This window comes from Silurus meridionalis, chromosome 17 (genome assembly GCF_014805685.1).
Source record: "Silurus meridionalis isolate SWU-2019-XX chromosome 17, ASM1480568v1, whole genome shotgun sequence".
In the NCBI taxonomy this organism is placed as follows: Eukaryota; Metazoa; Chordata; class Actinopteri; order Siluriformes; family Siluridae; genus Silurus; species Silurus meridionalis.
The window spans coordinates 18,547,915-18,564,652 of NC_060900.1; the positions used below are offsets into that span (position 1 = coordinate 18,547,915).

At 37.0% G+C, this 16,738-nt stretch overlaps 1 protein-coding gene across 3 annotated transcripts; it reads left to right on the plus strand.

Moving 5' to 3' along the window:
• spata6 (spermatogenesis associated 6) lies at positions 1-16,667 on the plus strand. Of its 3 annotated transcripts, none has more exons than XM_046871131.1 (13): positions 1-153; positions 1,728-1,865; positions 2,566-2,614; positions 2,713-2,754; positions 3,231-3,355; positions 3,583-3,663; positions 6,794-6,865; positions 7,201-7,437; positions 8,329-8,421; positions 8,997-9,163; positions 11,884-11,974; positions 12,602-12,687; positions 15,916-16,667. In XM_046871131.1, the coding sequence occupies exons 1-13, from the start codon at positions 61-63 to the stop codon at positions 16,097-16,099; spliced, it is 1,458 nt and encodes a 485-aa protein (XP_046727087.1). In that variant the 5' UTR covers positions 1-60; the 3' UTR covers positions 16,100-16,667. The 3 variants fall into 3 exon arrangements, with proteins under 3 accessions (XP_046727087.1, XP_046727088.1, XP_046727090.1); XM_046871134.1 differs by having other exon boundaries at positions 70-200; XM_046871132.1 differs by lacking the exon at positions 6,794-6,865 and having other exon boundaries at positions 2-153.
• Positions 16,668-16,738: the final 71 nt, after the last annotated feature.

Sequence of the window (16,738 nt, forward strand, 5' to 3'; positions counted from 1 at the left end):
TCAAACGAGCAGAAACTTTGAAACCGCGTCAGCTGCTGCTATGACAACAGTGTGTGAAAGATGGGAGGACTGACACCGCCAGGAAGAGCTTCAAAATCAAGAGCACGACCCCGAAAAGCTCTGAAATGTTCTGTACAACTTAAAGTCCATGCTGTAAGTTCACAAATGCGCACGAATTACCATTCATGTAGCTCTTTTTGGTAAGTTCCCTGTTTGGTGTTGCTTTGCCGAATACAGCTATGCTAGTTGGCTAACCTAGCGTTAGCCTTGTTGCTAGGTGTTTCTCAGAAACAGAGTTGTTATTCAGTTTCATTCTGTTTGTTGCGGTAATTTTTTATGCACAAAACACTCTCAGATTCTCTGCCAAGTGTAAACAAATAACTATTAGCTAATTTATTCCTCTACATTTTCTGATGATGTATCTGTAGCTGCTTCTAGCTGCATAGACCATATAAATAAATACAACTTTGTCATTGCATAATACAGGTACAAAAGTTTAAATAGTAACGTTGTGCACACTGTCAAGTGCAAATAAATATGTAAATATATGTACAGCAAATACATATAAAGGCTTTGTGTAGTGTAAAAATGTGAAGAAGCTGTAGAGCAAGTGCACTAAGAAAGAAAAAAGACAACACTAAAGCAAGAAACCAAATGAACACAATTCAAAAAGTCCTGGGGATTTAAAATTAAGGCATATTGTGTGTTTTTGTGCAAATTCTATGGGAAATAATAAGTATAAATAGTTCACACTAAAGCCTAACAACTGGTTTGAATTGTTATGTCTGATCTTTCCTCATGATGTCCTGTTTTTCTTGTAAATGTCCTTGTAAGTGTATCTGCAACCAAATCAATTTCTTCTCCTCAGTCAGCTGTTGTGAAATGATTAAACAGCTTTTACATCCACACGAATATATTTGATCTTGTGCAGTTTGCAGCAGCTGCAGGTTGCGAGTCTGAATAGCCTGCTCTCTGACCATCCAGTTAAAGGACATAAAAATGCAGACGTGACTGGTCGCCTGCTAGGTGGCCTTGGAGTGACCAAATCGCAGTCTGATTAGTTAAAGCTTGTGCTGTTCATTTCTGCGTGATGTGACTGCTTAAATCTGATTGGACAAAAACAATTCAAACCAGCCATGAAATGTGGTGTCACCCAGATCACGATGGGTTCCCTTTTGAGTTTGGTTCCTCTTAAGGTTATTTCCTCATGCCATCTCAGGGAGCTTTTCTTTATCCACAGTCGCCACCTGCTTGGTCATTAGGGACAAAGTTACAATTATAAGTAACACACATAATTTTTATTTGTAACTTTTTTATCTCTGTAAAGCTGCTTTGAGATAATGTCCATTGTTAAAAGCACTATACAAATAAAAATGTGCATTGTATGTACAACTGTACAAAAGTTATACACAGTTTATATACAAATGGTACATAGATGGGTAGAAGATACAGATATAATTATCCAGAGATTATTCAGATTGTCTAAGTGTGTCCAATCAGAACTACCTGATCTATATCTCTGGTTTTGGAGTGCTACCTGTCTTGGATATTTTCATTGTTCCCTATTGTAACAAACCCGTCTCATCTGAAGGATGAGTGAGTAGTTAGATCAAATGTGGAGGAAGCAGGGAAAATATTAGAGCAGGGGGTGTTCCAGGGCTGGAGGTTATAAATGAGTTTATAACTTGAAATATACACTAATCTTTGACCTCTTTCTCTCTCTTTAGATCACATGTCCAGGGGTCTTGTTACCATCTAATGAGGATATTTACTTGAGTGTCCGGATGATGGGACAATACCACAAAACAAAATGTGTCCCATATGCCTTTCCTCTTGTGCTGCATGAAAACATGGTGTTTACTAAGGTGAGGTGGATCAAATAGATTATATTGGCTACTGAACTCTGACACCAAAGATTAGCTAAAGATAAATGTTTGCGATTTAGATGTGAGATATATATATATATATATATATATATATATATATATATATATATATATATATATATATATATATATATAAAATATGTTAGTTCATGTGACATACCATAAAGCTACTATTTATTTCAGATTTATTTGTCAGATAAAAGGGAAAGTCTGCTCACAGTTTGCAGTTTCATCACCCACCATTTTCAAGAGACATTCATTGTCATATTAATGAAAAGTCCAAAACAGAAGTAGTAATAGTTCTGGCAGGAACTTTTCCTCTAGTTATTGACATACAAGTATGATGACGTTGACGGTCATATTAGCAGGAGAAGGTGAGGATGCTGGACTAAAAGACTCAAAGATTAAACTAAAAGATTAAGGTGCTGCTTCACTGCTCTCTTTAGGTAGATAAATGGCACCATTTCCAGCAAGTCATCGTAAGGCATTATGGGTAATGCAAGAAGCCAATACCAAGAATTAAAAAAAGACAAGCATGTCAACTAACCTGCAAAGTAGTATAATACAAAGCAATAAAGCAAATAAAGATATGAGGCAGTCTAGGGATTTGAACTAAATTATTTTTTGTCTGTTTCTCTCTCTCTCTCTCTCTCTCTCTCTCTCTCTCTCTCTTCATCAGACTTTCTCAGGAACATTTGACCCTGGTGATATAGCTGATCATCTGGAGCGTAAGTGCAGTGTGGGGCTGTGTTCACACTTCTTTCTCTTGTATACACCAGATCAATAAACTAATAAACACTCGTACACGCTTTTGTTTTCTCTTTAGATGATATGACCTGTTTGGAGCTCATCCAGCTTGTTCCCCCAGGTAAGGATCATCTGTTGCCAGATTGACAGCTGCACATCAAAATTGTATCTTAATCCTGATTTTAGATTGACTGCTTAACTTGAAGCATCCATGCCTTTGTTGATGTGATACAATGTTCTTCATTGTTCATTTCAATGGTTTTATATTTATTTTTTTATAAACTGCACTGTTGTGCAAATAAAATAAAAAAATTGATGATAACGTTGCTTGTAACTGATATTATGGCTTTATTGTGTCTTGCGTTGCAATAAACCAGTCAAAAAGATGTCAGGCTTTTTGAGTTAGATAAAAATTCTACCTTTGAGGAGCTATTTTGGCAGTGCCCATATCCACGATAATAAAAAACCTCACTATAAAAAAAGTTTGCAGGAAACGTTTTTTGCTTCTCTAGCTTCAGTGAAAAGCTACCATGAAAGCACTTCCTCTACTAAGGTGTGAACTGTATCTCTCTCTCTCTCTCTTGACTGATGACACAGAGGGTGAAATTCTGGCCACATTTGAGGAGAACACCAGAGACTTCCTTTATCCAGGCCTAAGCCTGATTCCTCAAACCCCAGGTTCAGAGAGAGAAGTTCTCATGAAGAAATCTGCCTCGTTCCCGGTGTGTATCTCATCCACTCGCTGTGCTGTGATATCTCTGACGCATCGTAAAAAGCCAATGCCATTTTCCTGCTATTTGCTTCAGGACATAGATTGTTTGGGCAAATTGATCTGCCAAGAGTGTCATTATCTTCCTCTGCCAACTGTCTTTTCATGATTTTTAAAGTTTCTGATTTACTTTGTTTCTGTCTTTCATTCCTTTTTATGTTTTTCATCTCGCTCCCTCAGGGGATTTCACCCAAAGTGGAATTTTCAACCATGTCTGTTATTGAGGAGTGTGATATGAAAAGTAGCCAGACAGCCACCTCAGTGAGTTGTGCTTCATTTTTCATTCTTTTGTATTTCTGTGATTACATGGACAATATTACAAATGATGGAATTTACAAGCAATTGTTTATGTGTGTATAATTTCATATATGTGCTAAATCGAAATCACATTTTAGATATATTGCTAATGTTATAAATTGTGTTGACAAGCCACTTTTATTTACCACTGATTGTCTACAATTCTCACACAACCAAATACATAAACATCCTACTCATACCCTATTAATGAGTTCGTTATTGCTTTCCATTACATTTTACATTATATTTATGGCATTTGGCAGACAATCTTATTCAGAGTGACTTACATTGATCTCATTCCTGCAACCGAGCAGTTTAAGGGCGTTAGGGGTTAAGGGTCTTGCTCAAGGGCCCAGGAGTGGTAGCTTGGTGTGGCTTGGATTTGAACTCACGACATCAGATCCAACTGCAATGCCCTAACCACTAAGCTACAACCTCCCCTATATAGCATATATTCATTTTAGCAAGTCTGTGGGTCATAACAGCTGAAGACATTTAAGGCTAGATGAATATCAGCCAGTATAAACCAGTTTCTTAGTTTTGGTAGTTTTAGATGTGAATGACAAAGTTTATAAAAACCTATAGAATAGATTACATTGGTGTAAATGCAATTGAAATTATCTTGAAATCAGTTATGTATTACATACTACATAATAGCCTTAAACCTGCTTGGGAAAGTTTTTAAGATAGAGGACTTGAAGCCAATCAACTAACAGTCAATTGTAAAGTGATACAGGGGGTCATGATGTGTGTTGTGTTTTTTTTTTTTAGTTTTTTTTCCTTTTCTCAGAGACACACAAAGCAAACCTATGCATCCCTTTTTGATCTCCTGTTCATGCGGCATCATTGGGCAACGTAACACACTTTGAGGAAAAGCCTATCTGCTCTCTTCTGCAGATGATTTATTTCGGTTAAGCCGCTTTGTGACAATGTCCAGTGTTAAATGTGCTGTATAATACAAATTTTCAACTGACAGAAAGGCACGACTGGGTAGTGTCACCGTGATTGACAGAGGGAGTGCATACCAGCTATCCCACCCAGATTGCCAGTAAGCATGGCTAGCGTTTGTTCTCTTAGACCCTCAGCAAAGGATTGCTGTGGAATGATCGGGATTGAAGCTCATGATCTCAGAAGCCCAGTGGCTAATAATTTTGTTGAGATGGCCAGGTTTGCCCGACAGGGTTGCATTTGCTGACTCCAGTTATAGAGGCTTAAAGCAGTCTCAACCTAAAGCAGTTAAGCCCAAAACAAAACATATTTTACAATGTATTTATTGTTTTTACAAGGTAAATACAGGTAACCTTTAGACGAATGGATCATATTCTGGCAATATTTGAAGGTCATTATTGTAAACCTCTTTGATTTAACATAGAGACAAAGAGAAAAGAGAAAAGTGGCTTTTAAGAGACATTTTCAGAATTATATGGTGACACACATAGAATAGCCCTGCCAATCAACTAATTATCTGCCCCTATATATATTTCATCTCTTTGGCTTTTGACATCTCAATGGTTTTAAAAGCACTTTAAAGGGTAAGCTTTTACTGTGAAGATAATTACAGAGCACGGCAGTGATGAGTCTGATGTATGGCCCCTTAAACTTTCTATTTTATTTGTTATGCTCTTTTTTAAAGTGGTCTGTTAGTGTTTGAGTGCCAGCGTCCACTGAAGAATAGAATTTACATTTTAATTTCTCAAATAAAAAAATATGATATTTTACATTTATTTTGTGTATATGGTACTATTACTGTTTCAGTGCACATATGCATAATAAATTTGAATGGATTGGCAGGCAGGAATTTCGTGCTGCTATAAATATGGCCTGATTTATTTATTTTTCTTCCCTACAAAATTTTAAGGAGCTTTGTAAGTCTTTTTCTCTTGCTGATACCCTAGACTGTGATTATAAAAGGCACCTATTCTCTTTATTTCCATTAGATTCTCTGAACTGGTCCATTTCTATCTTTGTCATGTCACTGGATCTATTTATGTGCAACTGTTCCTTTTGTGGACGCTTCTGGTTTGGACTTGGAATGGCATGCTCTTAAATAGAGGTTTTTTTTTTTTGGCGATTTGCATGCAGATCATTTGAACAGGGCTTGTTTCTGCTTTAATAAGCTACTCTTGGCGCTGGCTTTGTTGTTTCAAGGACATCCGGCTTTATCTTCTGTTACCAATACCAGCAAAGCCACTAATCACATCAGACAAGCACGACTCGCGCTTTAAAACGAGCTCTTTGTGCCTCCACCAACAGAAGAGAAATGAAACAAGAAAGAACGAACAGAGAATACAGCTCCTATTCCTATGTGGAGGGCGACTTTAATTCCATTAGATCTGTTCTCTTCAAATAGCAATCTCTGTCAGGATTTATTTTTTTTTCTCTGCTTTTTAAAAATGACTTAATATGCCAGGATGTTCCAATTAGCATTTAAATTATCTTTGTTTCTTTTTTTTTTTCCCTTTTTTTTATTTATTTATTTTTTGTTGTTTTTTTTTTACGGCCATGTAATGCCATTATCATATTAGTCTGAAACCGACCATCAAATGCAATTAACATTTTTAAAAACGTATTTATCTAAGCAGCGCCCACAGGAACCCTGTTATTGGAGCTCAGAATTATGTTAGCTGAGATTAAAGTTATTGAAGTAATTTTCCTGCGAAGGTGAGATTGGAACCAAGAGCAGGTTTACATTAGGCTGGATGCTGTGTTTTGGTTTGTTATCAATTCGTAATTTGTAAAAGTGTCAGACAGCTCTCCCAGACAATATTGCAAAACAAGGAAATGTATTCCTCATTGGCTTTTTTTTAATGACAAATTTCAATGTTCAATTTACACAGTCAGTGTAATGGAGTGTTTCATCTATATGTAAGGAATGAAACACAGTGGGATATGCTATTAAAATAGAAAATAATCAATGCCAGGACAGTGTGATGCCATTACCAAGTTGAAATGGATTATTTTCCTATAACAGCATATCACAAAAAGCTTTATTCCTCTCACTCCACAGTAATTTGCCAAAGATAAGTTTTTAATTATATCGCAATTAAAACCTGTGTAATGTGATGAGACCTTTAAATTCCTTTATCATTTACAGTGGTCCCCTTACCAGGTGCTTTTGTTACACTTTCTTGAAGTTGGAAACATTGCAGCTGGAAATTGTCTTTTGGTTCCTATTTAACTTACTGACCATTACAAAGCACTGACACTAGATCTTTACCATTTCAATAATTATGAACATTTTGTCGTTAAATAACAACTAATTCTTTTTTAAACCATAAACGAATAGTCTTCATTCAAGAGGGCTTACTATTGGAACAACAATATATTATAATGAGTGCATTTAAATAAACCTGAGATTTATTTTACAGATAGGAATACAGTCAGAGCTGCAGTTTTTGAAAATTAATCAATCTGATCCATTTTGATATGATATAAAACACATCCACCTCAGATTAGAGAAATGTTTTTCAAAATTGATAATTTTAGTTTTTTTCTTTTTAGTCACTTGGAGCTTCCGCCTCTAAAGCCTGTCACGTTAAACCAAAAAAGACAAAGTCAAGTGCAGCAGAACAATATGGCTACCAGAGGTCTACAGTTGCATCACAGAGCCGCTGTCCATCACCATACACTCACCGAAAGATGTGCCAACTCTCTGACGATGCCACACAGCGTCTTCGCCACCTACAGCTCGGACCCTACACCTTTAAGAAAGACACAGCCCCTCAGCCGCCTTTCGTGGTGAGAAATAAAGGCTGATATTCTACATCACATTAGGTTTTGGAAAGTTCATGTCAACCTTTATACACCATTGATGCTCTTTTGTTCTTATACAGAAACTTATGCAACACTAGGGTTTTTTTTTTTATTCGCCCTTTTGTAACTTTAATTATACGTTGGACTCAAATGATTTTTGGGAATGTAACTTATGATTAATCTGTCAAAGGTGTAAAGAGAAGTGCTGCTGAGTAATTTATATTACGGGCTCGACCATGTCTTCGGCTCAGTCCACCGGCTTCTTTTATGACTAAAAAGCAGGAAAAGCTCCCCTCCTGTTTCCTTCCAAGTGTTTTCACCACACAAACAAGTCCTGAGGTGTAAATATCAAAGCTGTCATGCCCTGAAAGGCGAGATTCAAATCTAAGACATGTCATATCAACATGGCATTTTCCATTCTTAAACCTTTGAAAATAGAGTGCCTAGCATTTTCTGAGCAAGTCCTGGGGCAACAATTAACCTAAGTAACTTAAGAGTCATACCACAATTATTAAAGCAAAGAATCATTTTTAACAATTGTGTGTTTCTGAAGTCTCAACACTTGTTTAAAAAATATTATTTAAAAAAAATAAGATTTGTCGATTGGCTGTCGATTTGCAGTATCACTGCCAGGTAAAATGACACAGAAGCACATGGAGTGAGTCAGCTGGATGAAATGAACTCGCTCTGTTGCTGTAAGGTTTTTCTCCTTGCATTAACCTTTCCAAAAGAAAGTCAATATTTCTTAAATGAAAAGTAAATTCAGCTGAATAAGTAATTCCACTGTCAGTTTTTTATGCTCCCGTGCTAATAGTTTGCAGATTGCTTTTCTTGTTAAACAGTGAACGGAGAGATGAATGCATTCTGTGTTTGCAGGTTCCTTGTAGTCCCAACTCTTCACTAATTGAATCTCCATCATCTTCAGCTCTGCAGTCTTCACCTAAAAGAAACTCCTGCCTGCAGACATCTGTAAGTTTAACACATGGCCTTGAACAGTTCCATGGTATAATATTTTAATGTATTGTGCCATTAAAGGATTAAGAGTAAAGATTTTTCCCGCCAGGCTCTAAAGTAGTAACATTCACATTTTTGTTCATAAAGGGTTTGCTTTTTTTGTTGTTGTTGTTTTTTTTTTTTTTTTGGAAGCTTCAAATAACTTTTTTGAGTAAGGTATAAATAATCAGTTAACCAATTAATGCATGATTAATTGTAGAGTAGCTATCAAGGTTCCCTGGTGGTCTAGTGGTTAGGATGCGGCGCTCTCACCGCTGCGGCCCGGGTTCGATCCCCGGTCAGGGAACCAACCCCAGCCACTCTCAGTGCCAGTCCCAAGCCCAGATAAATGGGAAGGGTTGCATTAGGAAGGGCATCCAGCGTAAAAACATGTGCCAAATCAAACGTGCGGATGATCCGCTGTGGCGACCCCTAATGGGAGAAGCCGAAAGAAAGTTTAAATGTATAGTAGCTATCGCTTATTTTGTTGCTTTTATTAATTATATATTTATAATGTATTAATGTATATTGTATACTGTTGATGCTTTTAGGTAACAGGTCATTCTGTGCGAGTGGGTCCTGTATCTCCTGAATTCAGATCTAGACCATTGCTTAGCAGTCCCTCTCACAGACGAAACCCAGCTTATCAGTCCACCCCTGTGTCCAGCAGCCTCAGGGGCCAGAGTCCACTGTTTAGCCGCTCCACACTGAGAGAAAGGTGAAAGGAATTTCAGATTTGTTTTCCTCAGAACCAGGGTGTTCTCCATTTGACAGCACACTGCTATTCTCTTGAACGTTATTGAAGGTTGCAATTAAACTCTCATTAGTTTTTGTAATTCCAATCTGTATAAGATACAAAGCATGGATAAAAGTATTTGGACACCTGACTTGGGACACTCCTGTTGGACACAAAGATGGCGGGACAAAAGGGTTTTAGATGGTGTATCTGTACATTTTTCATTCACTTGATCTAGGAGATCCAAACCTGTTCCAGCATGAAAATGCCCCTGTGCTCAAAGTTAACTCCATGAAGATATGGTTTACATGGGTTTGAGTGGGGGTTTGAGTGGCCTGGTCTAGACACTTCAACACTTTTGAGATGAATTGGAAAGCTCACTTAACCCTGAGGCCTCCTCACCTCACTTGACTTAACTGTTGCCCGTGTGGCTAAATGAGCAGAAATCTCCAAAACCGCACTCAAAGCTAGTGGAAAAGCATCCAATAAGAGTGGAGGTTATTATAAGGCAAATAAGGACTAAATGTGCAATGGGATGTTCAAAAAGCACAAGTAAATCCTATGGTCAGGTGTCCACAAACTTTTGTTTCTATAGCATATCTACAATAAATAGTATATATGTAATATATTTCTAGTTTTTGTACTTTACTTTGTTTTCTTTCTAGCTTTATGCTACATTCAGTTTGGATATACTGAACGGTCGACTCTACAGTGTTTCCCCTTATGAATTACAAACCGTATGCTATCGACAAAACGTGGAGCTCAAAAAACACGATCTATATTGTAATCTTGGCCCATATGCGAGCTGAAACTACTCCTCCGCCTTCAAATGATGAAATCTGATGTCCGCTTGTGTTTGCTCATTACTTAAAAGAAAAGACAAATATTCCTGAGAAAACAAGGGGAAAGGGTATTGATTGTGTTTCAGCGAGATCTAATGCTTCTGACCTGACGCACAGTTTAATAAATTCTGAGAGACCCTTGTCATTGATCTGAACAACAGCCTGCTAAACCGACAAATGTTTGTTTGCTTGCCTGTCTCAACCACTGTTGTTTTTTTTTTTTAATTCTGCAGAGACAGGAGCAAACATTTTAAATCAATAGACAATTTTAAAGCGGGGAGTAAATTGTAGAGTAAATACTAGGAAATGTATGATACTTTTGTGTAAATTGAAAGCATGACCAGAGTCGGAAGGCTGCAGATTAAGGCTAGCCCGGCAGATTCAGGCAATAAGAGAGCGAGCACGTCTTTTGGACGTTTTTGATAGGAAATGAAATGTTGCTTGGTGAAGTTTAGTGTGTCCTCACTGTAGCAGTTGGCTTCTCTTGTGCTAATCATTACGCCGAGGTAAGCGGCTGAAGCACAGCCAGTATTAGGTTCATTAACCACAACCTCTCATCTGTACCACCTCTCCTATAAGTCTTTCTTTCTTTCTTACTTTCTTACCTTCTTTACCTTTCTTGCTTCCTTTCTTTCTTTTTCCTTCCTTCCTTTCTTCTTTTCTTCCTTCCTTTCCTTTGTATTGTCTTTATATTGTTCCTGTCTCTTTTTCTATATTTTTGTTTTTCGCTTTTCTTTTTCTTTCTAAAATTAGCTTTACTAAAATTGTTAAGTCTGTTGTGTGTGTCTCTCTCTCTCTCTCTCTCTCTCTCTCTCTCTCTCTCTCTCTCTCTGTCTCTCTCTCTCTCTCTCACTCTTTCTCTCTCCATTTCTTATTTGTTTCTCTGTCTACATTTTGAATCTTTGCGGTCTCTGACTGCTTGTCTACTTTTGTTTACTTTTTAGCCTTTTCTCACTGTCTGTTGTTTTTCTTTTTCTGTCTTTTGTTCTTTCATTCTATCTTGCTTTATGTCTTTCTTTAGTGTGTTTTTTTTTCAGCTTCTATATTTCTTTAATTATATCTATTAATTTGGTCTGTCTGTTTCTTTCATTTGTTCCATTTTCTTCTAAATTCTTTCTTTTTTTTTTTCTTTTAATGTAACATAAATAAACTGTCCGTGTTTTTGGCCTACACTTTCCAAATGTAGAAATCAGGTCTTTTAATTGTTCTTGTTTCCTGTCAGCAAGGGTTCTCCCTACAAACCTCTATTGAGATCTCATAACCCTTAATTATCCAGCGACCGATTAAAATAGAGCCCCTGCCTTAAAGCACTCTTTTGAATTTTTTTTTTGTTTGTTAATAGCTAAATAATTAGTCAGATTTTATCCATTTATACTTTGATACAGTATCAGAAGTGATATGTGATTTATAATATTACCTCTCACCTACTTGTGCATACAGTTTTTTAGATATGAAAGTTTTTAATCTTGCTCAATCAACTGTTGTAATAGGATTTTTTTTTAATTATTTTTTTTTTTTTTGGGTCCTTACTGGTTTCGGCTTAGTGCTGCAGATGTGCTGTTTATTTATTTATTTATTTATTTATTAAACATACAGTTTTGCCGAACTCTAAGGGACACAGCACAGACAAGTGTTCTAACATGGTACTGCAATATAACCACAACAGACTGGACACTGTGAGAATATGATACTGATATCATTAGATTGTCCTGTGTTCATTGTGACATTACCTATTACAGTCTGAATAATATATTTTCAGTACTTGTTTCATTTTGTAAGAACAGTGTGCTACATCGCTGACCCATTTTTATATACTGAGGCGAGGACTAAAAATTCAGTATGGATGACTTTTCTGTATAGGTTTCAGAGCCCATCAAGTCCCTCTCAAGAGATCCACCGACGGGTTCAGAAGATTTTACACACTTATGCCATTCCCCGCAAGCTCTCCTTTGTGAGTATTGCATAAGATCATGAGGTAACAATGACATTTTCTTTAAAACAAGTGTAAGAATTGTCTGATACAGTCACTGGTGTATTCGTGTATTTATACCCAGAATTTCCTGTATGGCTTGAGAAGCGTTGGTAAAATACCTCCCACATTTCAGTCACTGCAACACACTGGTGGCAAAATTAAAGCAAAGACGTGCTAATTATTCTGAAACCCCTCCAAACCTTTTTATTTTAAGAAACATAATGTGACGTGTGTGTGTGTGTGTGTGTTTTCAGTGGGAAAGGACTTTGCAGCTGGCCTATTGTCTTTTATCGGCTCATCTTTTCAGATAATAAAAGTTAGAGTGCCACTGAATTTCAAGCTAAGAAAGAAAATACGTATACGTAATTCACTCCAAAGTAAAAAAAGGAAATGAGGAGGATGTGTTTTTTTTTTATGGTTTTTTTTATGGTTTGTCATGCATGCATGGTGTGATTGTAAAATGTGAAACAGTTTCTTCTATTTTAAATCAAATTCACTCATTACCTCACTTTTGCGGATCGTAATCCTGTTTACCATGGAAAGCAGAAAAATAACACAAACCCTGTGGAAAGGAATTTGTATTATATTCTGTGTGTGTACTTGCAGGAGCAGCAGAGTGAAGAATTTGGTCAGAATGAACCTGGTCCCTCCAACCATGACTTGACGCGTTACAGCCATCTACAAGCAGACAGGTGCACACATCTATTACTCAAAACCAGCATTTACATTTAGTAGATTCAACACACAGCTAAATAGTTCATCTTCACTATCTTTATAAGGAACAATAGGATTTCTTTTCAGTTTGTATGTATATACACTGAACAGGGATAACATTATGACCAGTGAAGTGGATAACACTACTTATCTCTTCTTCATGGCACCTGTTTTGGGTGGGATATATCATGCAACAAGTGAGCATATTGTCTCCAATGTTGATGTGTTAAAAGCAGGAAGGATTTGAGCGAGTTTGACAAGGGCCAAATTGTGATGGCTGGCCAGGGATCATTGATGCATGTGGGGAGTAAAAGCCGGCCCGCGTTAATCCGATCCAGCAGACAATCCTGCCGGACTAATAAATGCTGGTTCTGATAGAAAGTGTCAGAATACACAGTGTATCTCACTTTGTTTGCGTATGGGGCTGCGTAGCCACTGACCAGGTAGGCAGGTGCTCATAATGTCATGCCTGATCGGTGTTTATATGTATACACGCATGTATTATATATTATATGTATCATATATCCACGCCATCATATTTTATACACCAGTCAGCCATTACATTAAAACCACCTGCCAAATATTTATCCCCTTGTGCCTCAAGAATAGCTCTGACTCAATAAGACCTGAAAGTGTGCTGTAGTATTTGGCATCACAATGTTGACAGTAGATCCTTTAAGTCCTGTAAGATGTGAGGTGGGACCTCAATGGATTGGACTTGTTTGTCCAGTAGATCCCTCAAATGCTTGATTGGATTGAGATCCTGGGGCCAAGTCAACACCTTGAACTCCTTGGTATGCTCCATACCATTACTGAACAGTTTTTGCAGTGAGGAAGGAAGCTTTATCCTGCTGAAAAAGTCTGATGTCATTAGAGAACATTGTTGCCATGAAGGGTGTTTCTGCAGAAATGTTGAAGTAGGTGATACATGTCAAATCAAAATTATTTAAAAACCAGGGCTCAGGTTTCCCAGTAGAATGTTTCCTATTACACGGCCTCCACTGGCTTACTTTCTTCCTATGACATCTCTTCCCCATGTAAGCGACACACACCCAGTCATCCATATGAGGTTAAAGAAAACATGAATTATCCGACCAGATTAGTTTGTTAAAGTGCTCCACGGTTTCATTCAGGTGCTCATGTGTGTATTGTAGATCTTTCAGCCATGATAATGGGTCAGCATGGGATCTCTGACTGGTGTGCAGCTATGTGGCTCCATACACAACAAGCTTTGATGCACTTTGTGTTTCTGATATTTTTTCTGTCATAGCCAGTTTTTCAGCACATTTTTCTACATCTGCGTTTCCATGGGCCTTGGGTGCTTATGATTCTGAAGCAGGTTCACCGTTTGCTTTCCTGGACTACTTATAGTAAATACTAACCACTGCATACAGACAACAACCCACAAGATCAAGGGTTTTGGAGATGCTTTGACCCAGAGTTTGCCAAAGTATACAGCTTTCTATTTTAGCTCTGTCTATTATCAGGAAAGCTGTATTTTCTTGATCTTTTCTTTTTCCAAATCACATGAATGATTTCTTGCAAAGTAACAATTTTAATCCAAACAATTCCATTAAAGTCTTGTGTAAAATTCAGCATACTTAATAGAGATGAAACTTTTGAAAGATATCCATCAATATCACCATCAATATCTTCAGGTCTCAGTATTGGAAGTGAAAAGTGGTATCATCTGTAATATAAGGTCATGCGTAATGAATATAATAAATCAAAAAACAGAATCATCCATAAAACAAAAACAAATGTATATCTACATTATACTAATAAAGAATCGTATCAAATTCATTGGTAACACTTGTAGACATTGTATAAATGTTTATTGTTTTGCTATATTTTATGTATTTGCATTAGGCCTGTTCAGATGTTCACTATTATATGAGTTATTAGAAATCCCATTAATGAAGCTGTGAAGAGAATGTTGAAGGGTGTGAATACTTTATAAGCACTGTGAACTTTTGGTGAATCTCGACGCATTTATACCTTATATGATATTCACACTTGGGGGTGAGATATTTATCACCAAAATTTATCACAGGCACATGCTAAAACTTCTACAGTGGCATTGTCGCTGCATAATTTTGTCAAAGCACGAGTTTCTAAAGTGAGAAGCCGATCAGAGAGGTACAAACTGAGTTATATTTAATCTTACACTCGCAAACAAAATAGAGCAGGCTCACAAGGACTGAGAGAATTCATTATCAACGGTTTGGGAACGCAAAATCTAGGTTTTCAATGTTTTTTTAAACATTTAAATAATTACATACATTTCCAAATACTTGTCACGTTTGCTGACTTAACAAGAAGGAATGAGAACTGCTTATGTGCAACAAATTGAAAACATAGTACAGTACAGTAAATATATGTGCATTTTAAATAGCAAATATTTACTGTACTGCACTATTTTTAAGGTTGTTAGAAAATCAGCTACTGATGAAGGGTGAGGAGGCCTGGGGTTCATTCATTGTTTCAATTCATTGAGAAGGTGTGCTGCATGGTTGAGGTCTATAGCCGGCCACTCAAACCTTCCACTCCAACCTTTTGGAGAAGAACCACATCACATATAGCTGGAAAGGTCAGGTGTTCCGAAAGGCTTCTATATAGTATATGTATTTACACTGATGTTTCCTTTAAGGTTTAAAGACATCTGCTATAGAGCTCTGACCTCAACCATGCTAAACCCCTTCTCAATGAATTGGAATGATGAATGAACCCCAGGCCTCCTCACCCTTCATCAGTTTTCTAACAACCTTGTGGCAGAATGAGCAAAGATCTCCACAAGCACATCTAACATGTTCCCAGAAGAATGGAGGCTATTATAACAGCAAAAACACATATCTGAGATCTCCAAAAACTTTTGACCAGAGAGTGTATATGACTGGGATGATCATCAATTATGGTGAACTAACAAACAGGTTAAGGATAGAAATTTGTACACAATTGCTCTGAAAAATAAAAATCCATAAGTACACATACAAATACACACTACAATCACTGAGAACGTTTGTCCAGCTGCACTTCGATCACGTAGCTTATCTGCTTATTCTTTTGGAGCGTATCAGGCTATCATACATCATCTATCAGCTAATAAAATCACTAACCACTTGTCTAAGGTTATCTCTTCATCACTGCAGTGAAACACAATTACTCTGTTAAATGCAGAGTGTAACTCGTGTGCTTTCATGTTGCAGGGTTATTCCTGGAGAGCCATCTGTTCATTTAGATAACGGAACATTCTGGACAAACAGAGCTGCCAAATACACCGGGAAGTCCCACAGAGCAGTGTTTGAGGACAGCCTTGGCAAAATCTACAAGAACCTGTACAGAAAAGCATCAAGTCCCACACACAATGACTCACAAAGCACCTGGACATAGTCACCTATCCAAGATGGCTAGTTTTCCTTCGTATCGGTTATTTATTTATTTTGACATGATCCAAGCCGCAGTTTATGTACTCGGAAGCCATGATTAATAATATGTTCATTCTTGTGTAAATGTGCTGATTATTCAGGGAAAGAGCCAAATAAGGCAGGGATGCTATTAGAGCAAGATCATTAACAACAGGATGGTGTGGGTCACTGTTACCATTCGTTTGGTTAAAAAAAATAAGTAGGTTTTGTTCTATTATACTACAGCCATTTACATTTTTATTTTCACGTTATACCATAACACAGCTATTTTCCATACTCCGGTGAAGTTAAGGCAGTGCTGTTTATCCAGGTGCACTTTCAAAGCTAACGATGTGTCGCATTTTAACAGTTTAAAGTTGATTTTGTCATAAAACGTTCAAGTTAGTCCCTGTTATTGCCTAAACACTAACAAGGTATTTCTTTAGTCACTGTACTTAAAAAAATAAAGTTAAAATGTAAATTTCTTTGTAAAACACAATTTAACAAAAGTGGACCAAAGAGATGTACAGTAATAAAAGTATAGCAACATTTAACTAACACACACATCAGATTTTAGCTTACATTTAAAAAAGTGTTCAGAAAGTGTTTGAACACATTAACACAG

Bases quoted from the DNA above. Each gene is read 5' to 3' on its own strand.
- spata6 (XM_046871131.1), top strand. From the start codon at position 61: ATGGGAGGACTGACACCGCCAGGAAGAGCTTCAAAATCAAGAGCACGA. The intron at 7,438-8,328 runs GTGAGAAATAAA...CTGTGTTTGCAG, and splicing joins CCCCTCAGCCGCCTTTCGTG to GTTCCTTGTAGTCCCAACTC. The intron at 11,975-12,601 runs GTGAGTATTGCA...GTGTACTTGCAG, and splicing joins TTCCCCGCAAGCTCTCCTTT to GAGCAGCAGAGTGAAGAATT.